Source organism: Oncorhynchus tshawytscha, linkage group LG04 (assembly GCF_018296145.1).
Source record: "Oncorhynchus tshawytscha isolate Ot180627B linkage group LG04, Otsh_v2.0, whole genome shotgun sequence".
NCBI lineage: Eukaryota > Metazoa > Chordata > Actinopteri > Salmoniformes > Salmonidae > Oncorhynchus > Oncorhynchus tshawytscha.
Genome location: NC_056432.1, coordinates 1458646 through 1474193, shown reverse-complemented (window position 1 = coordinate 1474193; position 15548 = coordinate 1458646). Strand labels below are relative to the sequence as shown.

General features: G+C 45.1%; 1 protein-coding gene across 1 annotated transcript; it reads left to right on the top strand.

Moving 5' to 3' along the window:
• The first annotated feature begins 4563 nt into the window (after positions 1-4563).
• On the top strand, positions 4564-14920 carry LOC112240366 (iron-sulfur cluster assembly 1 homolog, mitochondrial). Its single transcript, XM_042320212.1, is given in 5 exon segments — positions 4564-4621; positions 4624-4661; positions 12251-12304; positions 12941-13046; positions 14392-14920. Coding segments are annotated over 5 exon segments (390 nt in total). The 5' UTR covers positions 4564-4578; the 3' UTR covers positions 14541-14920.
• Positions 14921-15548: the final 628 nt, after the last annotated feature.

Sequence of the window (15548 nt, the reverse complement as noted above, 5' to 3'; positions counted from 1 at the left end):
CTATTATATTATGACAGACCAGCTAGATCTACTGTCTCTATTATATTATGAAGGACCATCTAGATCTACTGTCTCTATTATATTATGACAGACCTGCTGGAACTACTGTCTCTATTATTTTGTGACAGACCAGCTATATCTACTGTCTCTATTATATTATGACAGACCAGCTATATCTACTGTCTCTATTATATTATGAAGGACCAGCTAGATCTACTGTCTCTATTATATTATGACAGACCAGCGAGATCTACTGTCTCTATTATATTTTGACAGACCAGCTAGATCTACTGTCTCTATTATATTATGAAGGACCTCTAGATCTACTTTCTCTATTATATTATGAAGGACCAGCTAGATCTACTGTCTCTATTATATCATGACAGGACCAGCTAGAACTACTGTCTCTATTATATTATGACAGACCAGCTAGATCTACTGTCTCTATTATATTATGACAGACCAGCTAGATCTACTGTCTCTATTATATTATGACAGACCAGCTAGATCTACTGTCTCTATTATATTATGACAGACAAGCTATTTCTACTGTCTCTATTATATTATAAAAGACCAGCTATATCTACTGCCTCTATTATATTATGACAGACCAGCTCTATCTACTTCTCTATTATATTATGTCAGACCAGCTAGATCTACAGTCTCTATTATATTATGACAGACCAGCGAGATCTACTGTCTCTATTATATTATGAAGGACCAGCTAGATCTACTGTCTCTATTATTTTGTGACAGACCAGCTATATCTACTGTCTCTATTATATTATGGCAGACAAGCTAGGTCTACTGTCTCTATTATATTATGACAGACCAGCTAGATCAATCAAAATCAAATCAAATGTATTTATATAGCCCTTTGTACATAAGCTGATATCTCAAAGTGCTCTACAGAAACCAGTCTAAAACCCCAAACAGCAAGCAATGCAGTTGTAGAAGCATGGTGGCTAGGAAAAACTCCCTAGAAAGGCCAAAACCTAGGAAGAAACCTTGAGCGGAACCAGGCTATGAGGGGTGGCCAGTCCTGTTCTGGCTGTGCCGGGTGGAGATTATAACAGAACGTGGCGAAGATGTTCAAATGTTCATAAATGACCAGCATGGTCCAATAATAATAAGGCAGAACAGTTGAAACTGGAGCATCAGCATGGCCAGGTGGACTGGGGACAGCAAGGAGTCATCATGTCAGGTAGTCCTGAGGCATGGTCCTAGGGCTCAGGTCCTCCGAGAGAGAGAGAGAGAGAGAGAAAGAAAGAGAGAAAGAGAGAATTAGAGAGAGCACACTTAAATTCACACAGGACACCGAATAGGACAGGAGAAGTACTCCAGATATAACAAACTGACCCCAGCCCCCCGACACCTAAACTACTGCAGCATAAATACTGGAGGCTGAGACAGGAGGGGCCAGGAGACACTGTGGCCCCATCCGAGGACACCCCCGGACAGGGCCAAACAGGAAGGATATAACCCCACCCACTTTGCCAAAGCACAGCCCACACACCACTAGAGGGATATCTTCAACCACCAACTTACCACCAAGTTTTGAATGAATGCCTACGAACCTGCTGCTGCCTCCCACTGCTCAGACTGCTCTATCAAATATCAAATCATAGACTTAATTATAATATAATGACACACAGAAATATGAGCCTTAGGTCATTAATATAGTCAAATCCGGAAACTATTATTTCGAAAACAAAACGTTTATTCTTTCTGTGAAATACGGCCCCACGACCATGCCCCAGGACTACCTCACATGATGACTCCTTGCTGTCCCCAGTCCACCTGGCCATGCTGCTGCTCCAGTTTCAACCTCAACCCAATTGAAATGGTTTGGGATGAGTTGGACCGCAGAGTGAAGGAAAAGCAGCCAACAAGTGCTCAGCATATGTGGGGACGCCTTCAAGATGGTTAGAAAAGCATTCCAGGTGAAGCTGGTTGATTGATATATATATGCACTAGAGGTCGACCGATTAATCGGAATGGCCGATTTAATTGGGGCCAATTCCAAGTTTTCATAACAAATCGTCATTTTTGGGCGCCGATTATGGCCCGATTATATTGCAATCCACGAGGAGACTGCGTGGCAGGTTGACCACCTGTTACGCGAGTGCAGGCAGCAAGGAGACATGGTAAGTTGTTAGCTAGCATCAAACTTATCTTATAATAAACAATCAATCTTAACATAATCACTAGTTAACTACACATGGTTGATGATATTACTAGTTTAACTAGCTTGTCCTGCATTGCATATAATCAATGCGGTACCTGAAATTGTGTCACTTCTGTTACGCTCTGTGTAAGCAGAGTCAGGGTATATACAGCAGTTTGGTCTGCCTGGCTCGTTGCGAACTGTGTGAAGGGACAGACCATTTCTTCCTAACAAAGACCGTAATTAACTTGCCAGAATTGTAAATAATTATGACATAACATTGAAGGTTGTACAATGTAACAGCAAGATTTAGACTTATGGATGCCATCCGTTATATAAAATACTGAACGGTCTATATATCAATCAACCAGCTTCACCTGATTTAACATTTTTGGTTACTACGTGATTCCATATGTGTTGTTTCATAGTTTTGATGTCTTCACTTTTATTCTACAATGTAGAAAATAGTAAAAATAAAGAAACCCTTGAATTAGAAGGTATTCTAAAACTTTTGACTGGTACTGAATAAATACACACACTGAACAAAAATATAAATGCAACATTTTCTGAGTTACAGTTCAATCAGTAAATGTAAATAATTTCATTAGGCCCTAATCTATGGATTTCACATGACTGAGCAGGGGTGCAGCCATGGGTGGGCCTGGGAGGGCGTAGGCCCACCCACTGGGGAGCCAGACCCAGCCAATCAGAGTTAGTTTTTCCCAACAAAAAGGCTTTAATACAGACAGAAATACTTTTGAGTTTCATCAGCTTTGGCTGGTCTCAGACAATCCCCCAGATGAAGAAGCCGTATGCGGAGGTCCTGAGCTGGTGTGGTTACACGTGGTCTGCGATTGTGAGGCCAGTTGGATGTACTGACAAGTTCTCTAAAACGACGTTGAAGGCAGCTTATGGCAGAGAAATGAACATAGCATTTTCTGTCAACAGCTCTGGTGGACATTCCTACAGTCAGCATGCCAATTGCATGCTCCCTCAAAACTTGAGACATCTGTAGCATTGTGATGTGTGACAAAACTGCCCAAAAAAATTCAAGTGGCCTTTTATTGTCCCCAGCACAATGTGCACCTGTGTAATGATCATGCTGTTTAGAAATGCTCACTAACATATAGTGCACTACATTTGACCAGGACCCATAGGACTCTAAAGTAGTGCACTACATGGGGAATAGGGTGCCATTTGGGCTGCAGGGAGAGGGTATTTTATGTTTTAACCACAGCTCCTACTGTTTCAGAGGAGCTTTTAAAAGAGTTGTATTGTTTTAACTGCAAATACATTCTGCTTGCTTCTCTTGTTATTTTACCCCTCAACACCGGGGGGGTATTTAGTTTTTAATCTGGATTTTAGAATTGTCCCTGAAACAAATTGGGACTATTGATAATAATTGACAGCTTGTATTAAAATTTCCGTAAATGCCAGAACATCCAAAGATGGTAACTAGCTGGAGCCTTCCTGCCCCCTCTTAACACTCTGTGTTTGTAGTGCTGTCATTGCAGTGACTCTATTTGGGCAGAGTCATATACTGAAAATGTGGCTCTGTATCTGGGGTTGCCTGGGGTTGCCTGGGGTTGCCTGTACCTAAATGGACCACTAACTCCCATGTGTGTAGATCTGAGAGGATTGGATAGGTGTAGTAATATGGTGAAACATTAAATTCCACTTATATTGCTTATGCGTACCAAATTAATTATCCTTATCACTCTACACTCTCGAACACTGGAAATGGGATCGGGCTGAGGGTTGATTTGGGGTTCTGCATACATCGGTGAAGTATTTGGGGTGGTGTGGGGGGGTTGATGGAAAACGGGAAATATGCTTTTGTTTGTGTGATGCGTTTCATGGCCAGTGCCTTGGATTGGTGAGACTGGTTGCTCTAATGTGAAGGTCTGCCCCCCTGCCCTGGGCTAATGCTAATGTTCATTAAAGTGAATTCATGTCCAGATATTTTGGGGGGTTAATATCTTTCTGTCATTAGTTTAGAAAATAAACCCTCACACTGGCTTTCTTTTGGAAAGATTCAATTTTAGGTTGAATCTCATTTCTATGTAGCCTCCTCAAATTGTATACTGGCAGCCCCCAGTGCTTGTACAGTTTGTACTCAAGCAGCATTTCTGCTGAGACTGTTATTCACTCGGTGTAGCTACATACATAAAAGGGGGTACTACAATGTTATGGTTTTAAATTACCTTGTGTCTTTGTTGTGTTGCTCATGTTTTTGGAGGTTTCATAACTGTACTTTGTCTATTGGCTGAACTGCCTGTCAACTAATAAAAATCCTCCTATCGTGGCTCTGTATGCTAATCTAATATCGGCCCCTTTCGCACGCCTGCGCAGACAGGTGTTTTCGTGTTAGCTAACGGGGCTACATTTAATGTTTCTGTTGACTGCTGAACATGTCTGCCTCAATGGTGGCGAGAGCGACGGTCAGAGCTGTCAGTAAAGAAAGATATTAGCTACAAGAGCTGCTTTAACTCTGGTAAGTGTGTAGAAGTATTCGACATTGCTATTTTCTTCTCTAAACTGACGGTTTGTGGTATGACCGCTAGCTCCGGAGGTACATTAAAGTGAGCTAGCTAGCTAATGTTACGCCGCTAACGGGGGTCCTAGTTGTTGTTGTCTGTAGTTTTAAAGATGTCGTTGTTCTCTGGTGAATCTCATAACGTGTGGTATGTATGTTTCCTAATGATTTTGACGAACAGTGATTGAGTTGCGTGTGAGAGTTAGCTAAACTAGCTAATATCGTTAACGATTAGGAATACACTAGCTTTAGCTAGTTACAGATATGTTGTGATATAATCAAATATTTTTTGGTGTCATTTACTGGTAGACTGGACATGACATTTCTAAAAAATAAATACATCTGATTAAAATTAGTATATTGCATCCGCCATGGAGCCCAGTTTCATAATATTACTGTGTGTCCAATCTGCTTGCCTTAGTTTATGTAATCGCGGAAAAACCCAGGCCTCATTTTAGTGCATTTTTCACCCTGCAGGTTTCTGTTGTTTTGAGCACCAACTCGCCTTCCGGAAGTTCTATTCCCAGACCATTGTTCTGATTAACAATGCCATCTTCACCATGCTGGCAATGAGATTAACCTTGATGATTTACCTCCGGTAATTTCATATTGACATGGTTATGCTACTTAGTGAGCGATATCACTATTCGCCTGGGTACACGTTGTGGTGACCCACGGTGCCAGAGATGGCTGGCGCCTACCCTTCAAAAGTTACACATGTTCTGGTCATTGACCTGGGCCTAAAATTAATAACACTTGCCACCTGCCAAATGTGGGTAGGTTTTTGAATTCGCGGCTAAAACCGCTTCTTTTGTCAATCCGGTGTTTGCATTGGCCGTGCAGCATTTACGGTGATACAGCCTTTGCAGAAGTCGCATTCATACTTGCGAAACAGCGTCCCTCTGTCTCTCTATGTCCCTCTGTCTCTCTATGTCCCTCTGTCTCTCTATGTCCCTCTGTCTCTCTATGTCCCTCTGTCTCTCTATGTCCCTCTGTCTCTCTATGTCCATCTGTCTCTCTATGTCCATCTGTCTCTCTATGTCCATCTGTCTCTCTATGTCCCTCTGTCTCTGTATGGCTCTCTCTATGTCCCTCTATCTCTCTATGTCCCTCTGTCTCTCTATGTCCCTCTGTCTCTCTATGTCCCTCTGTCTCTCTATGGCTGTCTCTATGTCCCTCTGTCTCTATGTCCCTCTGTCTCTCTATGTCCCTCTGTCTCTCTATGTCCCTCTGTCTCTCTATGTCCATCTGTCTCTATGTCCCTCTGTCTCTCTATGTCCCTCTGTCTCTCTATGTCCTCTGTCTCTCTATGTCCCTCTGTCTCTCTATGTCCCTCTGTCTCTCTATGTCCCTCTGTCTCTCTATGTCTCTCTATGTCCCTCTGTCTCTCTATGTCTCTCTATGTCCCTCTGTCTCTCTATGTCTCTCTATGTCCCTCTGTCTCTCTATGTCCCTCTGTCTCTATGTCCCTCTGTCTCTCTATGTCCCTCTGTCTCTCTATGTCCCTCTGTCTCTCTATGTCCCTCTGTCTCTCTATGTCCCTCTGTCTCTCTATGTCCCTCTGTCTCTCTATGTCCCTCTGTCTCTGTATGTCCCTCTGTCTCTCTATGTCCCTCTGTCTCTCTATGTCCCTCTGTCTCTCTATGTCCCTCTGTCTCTGTATCTCTCTATGTCCCTCTGTCTCTCTATGTCCCTCTGTCTCTCTATGTCCCTCTGTCTCTCTATGTCCCTCTGTCTCTCTATGTCCCTCTGTCTCTCTATGTCCCTCTGTCTCTCTATGTCCCTCTGTCTCTCTATGTCCCTCTGTCTCTCTGTCTCTCTATGTCCCTCTGTCTCTCTATGTCCATCTGTCTCTATGTCCCTCTGTCTCTGATGTCCATCTGTCTCTATGTCCTCTGTCTCTCTATGTCCCTCTGTCTCTCTATGTCCCTCTGTCTCTCTGTCCCTCTGTCTCTCTATGTCCCTCTGTCTCTCTATGTCCATCTGTCTCTATGTCCCAAAGTCTCTATGTCCATCTGTCTCTATGTCCCTCTGTCTCTCTATGTCCCTCTGTCTCTCTATGTCCCTCTGTCAAAGAATGTCCCTCTGTCTCTCTATGTCCCTCTGTCTCTCTATGTCCCTCTGTCTCTCTATGTCCCTCTGTCTCTCTATGTCCCTCTGTCTTCTGTCTCTCTATGTCCCTCTGTCTCTCTATGTCCCTCTGTCTCTCTATGTCCATCTGTCTCTATGTCCTCTGTCTCTCTATGTCCCTCTGTCTCTCTATGTCCCTCTGTCTCTCTGTCCCTCTGTCTCTCTATGTCCCTCTGTCTCTATGTCCATCTGTCTCTATGTCCATCTGTCTCTCTTTGTCCCTCTGTCTCTCTATGTCCCTCTGTCTCTTTTGCAAATGTCCCTCTGTCTCTACTATGTCCCTCTGTCTCTCTATGTCCCTCTGTCTCTCTATGTCCCTCTGTCTCTCTATGTCCATCTGTCTCTATGTCCTCTGTCTCTCTATGTCCCTCTGTCTCTCTATGTCCCTCTGTCTCTCTATGTCCATCTGTCTCTATGTCCCTCTGTCTCTCTATGTCCCTCTGTCTCTCTATGTCCCTCTGTCTCTCTATGTCCCTCTGTCTTTCTATGTCCCTCTGTCTCTCTATGTCCCTCTGTCTCTATGTCTCTCTATGTCCCTCTGTCTCTCTATGTCTCTATGTCCCTCTGTCTCTTATGTCCATCTGTCTCTATGTCCCTCTGTCTCTCTATGTCCTCTGTCTCTCTATGTCCCTCTGTCTCTCTATGTCCCTCTGTCTCTATGTCCCTCTGTCTCTCTATGTCCCTCTGTCTCTCTATGTCCCTCTGTCTCTCTATGTCTCTCTATGTCCCTCTGTCTCTCTATGTCTCTCTATGTCCCTCTGTCTCTCTATGTCCATCTGTCTCTATGTCCCTCTGTCTCTCTATGTCCCTCTGTCTCTCTATGTCCCTCTGTTTAAAGTGGCTCTATGTCCCTCTGTCTCTCTTAAAGTGGCTGTCCCTCTGTCTCTCTATGTCCCTCTGTCTCTCTATGTCCATCTGTCTCTCTATGTCCCTCTGTCTCTCTATGTCCTCTGTCTCTCTATGTCCCTCTGTCTCTGTATCTCTCTATGTCCTCTGTCTCTCTATGTCCCTCTGTCTCTCTATGTCCCTCTGTCTCTGATGTCCCTCTGTCTCTTTATGTCCTCTGTCTCTCTGGTGTATGTCCTCTGTCTCTCTATGTCCCTCTGTCTCTCTATGTCCTCACTGTCTCTCTATGTCCCTCTGTCTCTCTGTCTCTCTATGTCCCTGTCTCTCTATGTCCATCTGTCTCTATGTCCCTCTGTCTCTCTATGTCCCTCTGTCTCTCTATGTCCCTCTGTCTCTCTGTCCTCTGTCTCTCTGTGTGATGTCCTCTGTCTCTGATGTGTCCATCTGTCTCTATGTCCCTCTGTCTCTATGTCCATCTGTCTCTATGTCCCTCTGTCTCTCTATGTCCCTCTGTCTCTCTATGTCCCTCTGTCTCTCTATGTCCCTCTGTCTCTCTATGTCCCTCTGTCTCTCTATGTCCCTCTGTCTCTCTCCCTGTCCCTCTGTCTCTCTATGTCCCTCTGTCTCTCTATGTCCCTCTGTCTCTCTGTCTCTCTATGTCCCTCTGTCTCTCTATGTCCCTCTGTCTCTCTATGTCCATCTGTCTCTATGTCCCTCTGTCTCTCTATGTCCCTCTGTCTCTCTATGTCCCTCTGTCTCTCTGTCCCTCTGTCTCTCTATGTCCCTCTGTCTCTCTATGTCCATCTGTCTCTATGTCCCTCTGTCTCTCTATGTCCCTCTGTCTCTCTATGTCCCTCTGTCTCTCTATGTCCCTCTATGTCCCTCTGTCTCTCTATGTCCCTCTGTCTCTCTATGTCCCTCTGTCTCTCTATGTCCCTCTGTCTCTCTATGTCCCTCTGTCTCTCTATGTCCCTCTGTCTCTATGGCCCGACTGTCTCTCTATGGCCCGCTGTCTGTTTGAGTGCTAGGGTGCGGTAGTCGTTAGCTCAGTTACCTGGGCTTTCTTGGGAACAGGAACAATATGTCCTGCTGTCAGACTCTATGTCCCCGCTGTCTCTCTATGGCCCTCTGTGTATGTCCTGCTGTCTCTCTATGTCCCTCTGTGTCTGTCCCGCTGTCTCTCTATGGCCCTCTGTGTATGTCCCGCTGTCTCTGTATGTCCCTCTGTCTCTGTATGTCCCTCTGTCTCTGTATGTCCCGCTGTCTCTGTATGTCCCGCTGTCTCTGTATGTCCCTGGGCTGTCTCTGTATGTCCCGTGTCTCTGTATGGCCCGCTGTCTCTGTATGGCCCGCTGTCTCTCTATGGCCCGCTGTCTGTCCCTCTGTCTCTTATGTCCTTGCCATCTATCTGAGTCTGTATGTCTGTGCTCCTGAGCGGCACAGCAGTCTTAGGCGTCACTGCAGAACCTGGTTCGATTCCAGGCTGTATCACAACCGGCTGTGATTGAGAGTCCCATAGGGCGGCACACAGTTGGCCCAGTGTCGTCCGGGGTGGGCTGCCATTGTAATTAAGAGTTTGTTCTTAAGGTTTGATAAATTTACCTCTGAAGGTGAAATGTGTACTTACATTCTGAAATTTTGCTCTAATTTATCATCCAAAGGGTCCCAGAGATAACATGAAGTGTCGTTTTATTAGATAAAATCCTTTTTCATATGCTAAAAAGGTTCATATAGCATGCACGATCGATTTGCAAAGAAAGGAATCTGTGAAAATCTAACCCTAAACGTTGGTTCAACCAGTCAAATCACGTTCGTATGTATTACTCAAAGACCCTAGAATGTAACCAGACTTCACTATATCATTAGGGGTGTAGTATATCCTATAGTACACCATATTTGGTCAGAGTGACGCCTTCATGGCACGCCGATGACTCAGGTGTTTTTCACTTGATTGAATCTAACTTCGTCAAATATGCACTAATCTCGGTCAAACAATGCTAGCTAGATAGCCAAGGACCGGTGCTTTACAGAAACCCTGTATCTGTCGCAAAATGTAGCTGCTAACCTTGTGCGACAGCATGCCTATTATTTTTGGACAAAATTACAAGAATATTCAGAGTTATGAAAACTGGTTGTTTTGCAAATGTTGATCTTATAAAATGGCTACTAATACTGGAAAAGCTAAATCAAAGTCCAAGTATACAGATTTGACGATGTTCTTGCAGAAAAATGTAATATGAATGACTAAATGTCATGTTCACTCATACTTCCAAGTTATCAGTCTGAAACTTTGCACATACGCTGCTGCCATCTTGTGGATACCATCGGAATTACAATCAGCGTGATGGCCAGAACTGGATCCTTTCTGTTGCATTTCAAAGATGGTGGTAAAACAAAAAAAACAGTTGTGTTGGCTTCCCTAAATTTTCTTGTCTTGCCAATGAAGAAATAATCAAGTAGTTGGTAATACCAGTGGGTTTTGTGATGAATGAGACATCTGATTCAATGAATGATGGAGCGGAGTTTGCTTTTTTTGACTCACATTTTATTTAATGTGCTCCAAAGCTTTTTACTATCCTCCTTTATCATTTATCTTTGTTTCATATTTTATTCTGTTGAGTCACATTTCTCTATTTGCAGTATGTTTGTCAATCAGTTGTGACTTTACTTGCCCTTTTGCGTCATCCCTCTCAACCATACAATTTAAATTCCTCATCGATCGAAGGGTATTTAACCATTTTTACAGTTATTTTCTTAATGGGTGCTGATTTAAAGTTATTATATTGCATCCGCCATGGAGCCACAATCAGCCGACCTCACCCCAATTGAGATGGTTTGGGATGAGTTGAACCGCGGAGTGAAGGAAAAGCAGCCAACAAGTGCTCAGCGTATGTGGGAACTCCTTCAGGGGTGAAGCTGGTTGAGAGAACGTAGCTGGTGAAGCTGGTTGAGAGCCAAGAATGTGCAAAGCTGTCAAGGCAAAGGGTGGCTACTTTGAAGAATCTCAAATATCAAATATAATTTGATTTGTTTAACATTTTGTTTTGTTACTACATGATTGTTATGAGAATCTTGTTATCAATATTCATACATTTCAATTAATCTACTCAGTCTGCAACCCAGAGTTTGTAACGTTCTGGTTTAAATGAAACGGACAGAGTTCCCAGCTTACAATAGTCAAAATGTTTATTCACGAGAACACTCTGAAGTCCATTATACAGAGACATCAATTTAATACCTTGCTCCTTACTTACTTACATACTTTCACACAAACAGTAGATATCCTATGCACATACATAGAACAGAGGTGAGTTGTATCCTTCTCCATAGTTCTCACCCCTGTGTATCACTACCCAGCCGACAGTTCCATTCCCCCGAGATTAGGGGAACCTTGAGAAGGACTCCCTGTCCTATCATAAGTTTCTCAGAGTTCTAGCCAGGTCGGGTCAAACACAGTTGAATTGTTCTCTGTATTTTCTTAGGCACACACATACACACACATTTCTCTCCCTCACAGGTCTCTTCTGAACCTAGTTGGACTTACGTTTAATACTTTAATTATTCCTTATACATGCTACATAAACTATAATCCCAAATAGTTGCGTTTCAGGGTATAATTATTTAATCATCTTTAAACATATCAATTATTTTATCAATGATTCCGTAGTTTGAATCTGTGGACATCGGAGAGATGAAGTCACAATGTTTGGCTGCTGTGGGTGTAAATCCAGCATTTGAAGCAAGAGGTGTGTGTGTGTGTGTATATATATATATATATATATATATATATATAACTACAGGTACCGTTGCTGAGAGATGGCTGTAAATAAAGGAATACTGTGCTGCCTGGCACACCAAAGAGCACTAGGTACTGCAGGCAGGGTGGTTGGCGTCACTAAATACATTAGGCAGGTACCTGATTATATTGCCAACCCTTTTCATCTAGACTCATTGAGAACAAGGTTCCATCTTGAACAGGAAATGCCGTGTTTCTCCTAGATAACAGCTATCTGAACTCTCTAAACATGACTACTGTAATGCTTCAGTGGTTAAATGGTTTGTCGCAGATTACAGTAATATTTATGAAATGTAAAAAAAGTCCTACATATGCCATTTTTTATTTGACCAGGTAAGTTAACTGCGAACACATTCTAAGCTATGACCTGGGGGAATAATAACAGGGGTGAGGATGAATGAGCCTAATGGAAGCTGGGGATGATTAGGTGACCACCAGCGGTGGGGTGCAGGGTGGTATGCTGCTGGTTAAAGCCTGCGGTGGGGTGCAGGGTGGTATGCTGCTGTTTAAAGCCTGCGGTGGGGTGCAGGGTGGGATGCTGCTGGTTAAAGCCTGCGGTGGGGTGCAGGGTGGGATGCTGCTGTTTAAAGCCTGCGGTGGGATGCAGGGTGGGATGCTGCTGGTTAAAGCCAGCAGTGGGGTGCAGGGTGGTATGCTGCTGTTTAAAGCCTGCGGTGGGGTGCAGGGTGGTATGCTGCTGGAAGACTGCCAGTGTCTGCACTGTCGTAACTGTTGTGAATGATCATCAACCCCTTTCCCCTGTTTGTTCTTCCAGACTCCGCCTGCTGTGAATAGGATCCGGACCCTCCTGGAGAACAAGCCAGAATATGTAAGTATCCTTCTAACTTACCCTCCTCTATCCCCCTGAGATAATATGTAACCCTCTATCCCCCTGAGATAATATGTAACCCTCTATCCCCCTGAGATAATATGTAACCCTCTATCCCCTGAGATAATATGTAACCCTCTATCCCCCTGAGATAATATGCAACCCTCTATCCCCCTGAGATAATATGCAACCCTCTATCCCCTGAGATAATATGCAACCCTCTATCCCCCTGAGATAATATGCAACCCTCTATCCCCTGAGATAATATGTAACCCTCTATCCCCTGAGATAATATGTAACCCTCTATCCCCCTGAGATAATATGCAACCCTCTATCCCCCTGAGATAATATGCAACCCTCTATCCCCTGAGATAATATGCAACCCTCTATCCCCTGAGATAATATGCAACCCTCTATCCCCTGAGATAATATGTAACCCTCTATCCCCCTGAGATAATATGTAACCCTCTATCCCCCTGAGATAATATGTAACCCTCCTCTATCCCCCTGAGATAATATGTAACCCTCCTCTATCCCCCTGAGATAATATGTAACCCTCCTCTATCCCCCTGAGGAGATAATATATAGTGGGTGTGAGGGGTTACGGGTAGTGGTATAATGGTGTTTGTGTTCCAGATTGGTCTGAAGGTGGGTGTGAGGACAAGGGGCTGTAACGGTATGACCTACACTCTGGACTTCACCAAGCAGAAGGATCAGGCTGATGAGGAGGTGCTGCAGGATGGTGAGCAATGTTATCGTCTTCCTTCCTTATCACTGAAATGTTTTCCTCAGAATGATGTCTGTAATTGATTGTCTGTCGTTGAATTGTGTAACTTTACCATCAACATCTCCCCAATGTAATGTTGAAATGTTTTTTTTCAAAACATGATATGTATTAAGAGATGTATATGGAGTGATTTCAGTGAGAATAAAAAATGTATTCAATATTATTTTTTGCCATTTAAACTGGTCCTTGGTCTGGTTGAGGACTGGGTCCACTGGTCCTTGGTCTGGTTGCGGACTGGGTCCTTGGTCTGGTTGCGGACTGGGTCCTTGGTCTGGTTGCGGACTGGTGCAAACATTGTAGAGTATTGTGATACATGGCCAGCAAGGGTCTCTATTCCCTCCAAGAGTGACTTGACGTCAGGCCCAAACTCACTCAACTTCATTTGCTCACACTAGCCATGACCTTTACGATACCAATTTAATTTATTATGCATTTAAAGATCTTTGTGTGTAGATGCTGTACACTAAGTTTCTGAGAAATCCATTTAGCAGTGTCTGAGGAGATGCTGTTTAAAAATGTTGGAAGAATTTACACTATTTTCAAAATGGCTGATCTATCAAGTTTGTAGCGCCACCGTTTGGCCGGGTTGCACCACGTGTAAGTTTGGTTTCTGTTGGTCGTACCATTTCAGAGCTACTGCTTTCCAAAATAACCCTAACAATTAGAATAGGTTTCCAGCTCTTACAAGAGGGTTTCACCATTCCCTAATGATAAGGAACCACAACAAATTCAAATTAATTATAATTAATTCTTAATACCAAATATTATTGAATTAAAATACAATTTCTGTTTGCTCTGAAATCACTCCATATGTGTTAAGTGATATTGTGTGTTTAATCCTGAGTGGTGGGGTTGGATGGTGTATAATGGTGGGTGGGGTTGGATGGTGTATAATGCTGAGTGGTGGGTGGGGTTGGATGGTGTATAATGGTGGGTGGGGTTGGATAGTGTATAATGGTGGGTGGGGTTGGATGGTGTATAATGGTGGGTGGGGTTGGATGGTGTATAATGGTGGGTGGGGTTGGATGGTGTATAATGGTGGGTGGGGTTGGATGGTGTATAATGGTGGGTGGGGTTGGATGGTGTATAATGGTGGGTGGGGTTGGATGGTGTATAATGCTGAGTGGGGTTGGATGGTGTATAATGCTGAGTGGGGTTGGATGGTGTATAGTGCTGAGTGGGGTTGGATGGTGTATAGTGCTGAGTGGGGTTGGATGGTGGGTGGGGTTGGATGGTGTATAGTGGTGGGTGGGGTTGGATGGTGTATAATGCTGAGTGGTGGGGTTGGGTTGTCCTGCAGGTGTCCGTGTATTTATAGAGAAGAAGGCCCAGCTCACTCTGCTGGGGACCGAGATGGACTTCGTGGACTCCAAGCTGTCCAGTGAGTTTGTCTTCAACAACCCCAACATCAAGGGCACCTGTGGCTGTGGAGAGAGCTTCAACATCTGACAGGGCTTCCTGCTGTGGAGAGGGCTTCAACATCTGACAGGGCTTCCTGCTGTGGAGAGGGCTTCAACATCTGACAGGGCTTCCTGCTGTGGAGAGGGCTTCAACATCTGACAGGGCTTCCTGCTGTGGAGAGGGGCTTCCTGCTGTGGAGAGGGCTTCCTGCTGTGGAGAGGGCTTCCTGCTGTGGAGAGGGCTTCCTGCTGTGGAGAGGGCTTCCTGCTGTGGAGAGGGCTTCCTGCTGTGGAGAGGGCTTCCTGCTGTGGAGAGGGCTTCCTGCTGTGGAGAGGGCTTCCTGCTGTGGAGAGGGCTTCCTGCTGTGGAGAGGGCTTCCTGCTGTGGAGAGGGCTTCCTGCTGTGGAGAGGGCTTCCTGCTGTGGTGGCCTTCCTGCACACAGAGAGGGCTTCCTGCTGTAGAGAGGGCTCCCTGCTGTAGAGAGGGCTTCCTGCTGTAGAGCCCATCTCTTCCCCGGCTCCCTCCTGCTGTAGAGAGGGCCCACAGCCCGTCCTGCTCCCTCAGAGGGCTTCCTGCTGTAGAGAGGGCTCCCTCACCTGCTGTAGAGAGGGCTTCCCCGCCTCCCTCACTCTCTCTCTCTCCCAGAGGGTCTTTCCCCGCCTCCCTGCATCTGAGAGGGCTTTCTGCATCTGAGAGGGCTTTCCCCGCCTCTGACTCTCTCTTCCTGCTGTCTCTGGCCTCCCAACACACACACACCGCCCAACCCCTCTTCCCCGCCTCCCTCTCCTCTCTCATACAGCCCATCTCTTCCCCGCCTCCCTCTCGCTCTCTCTCCCACAGCCCGTCTCTTCCCCGCCTCCCCTCACTCTCTCTCTCTCCCACAGCCCGTCTCTTCCCCGCCTCCCTCTCGCTCTCTCCCACAGCCCGTCTCTTCCCCGCCTCCCTCACTCGCTCTCTCCCACAGCCCGTCTCTTCCCCGCCTCCCTCACTCTCGCTCTCTCCCACAGCCCGTCTCTTCCCCCTCCCTCCCTCACTCTCTCTCTCCCACAGCCCGT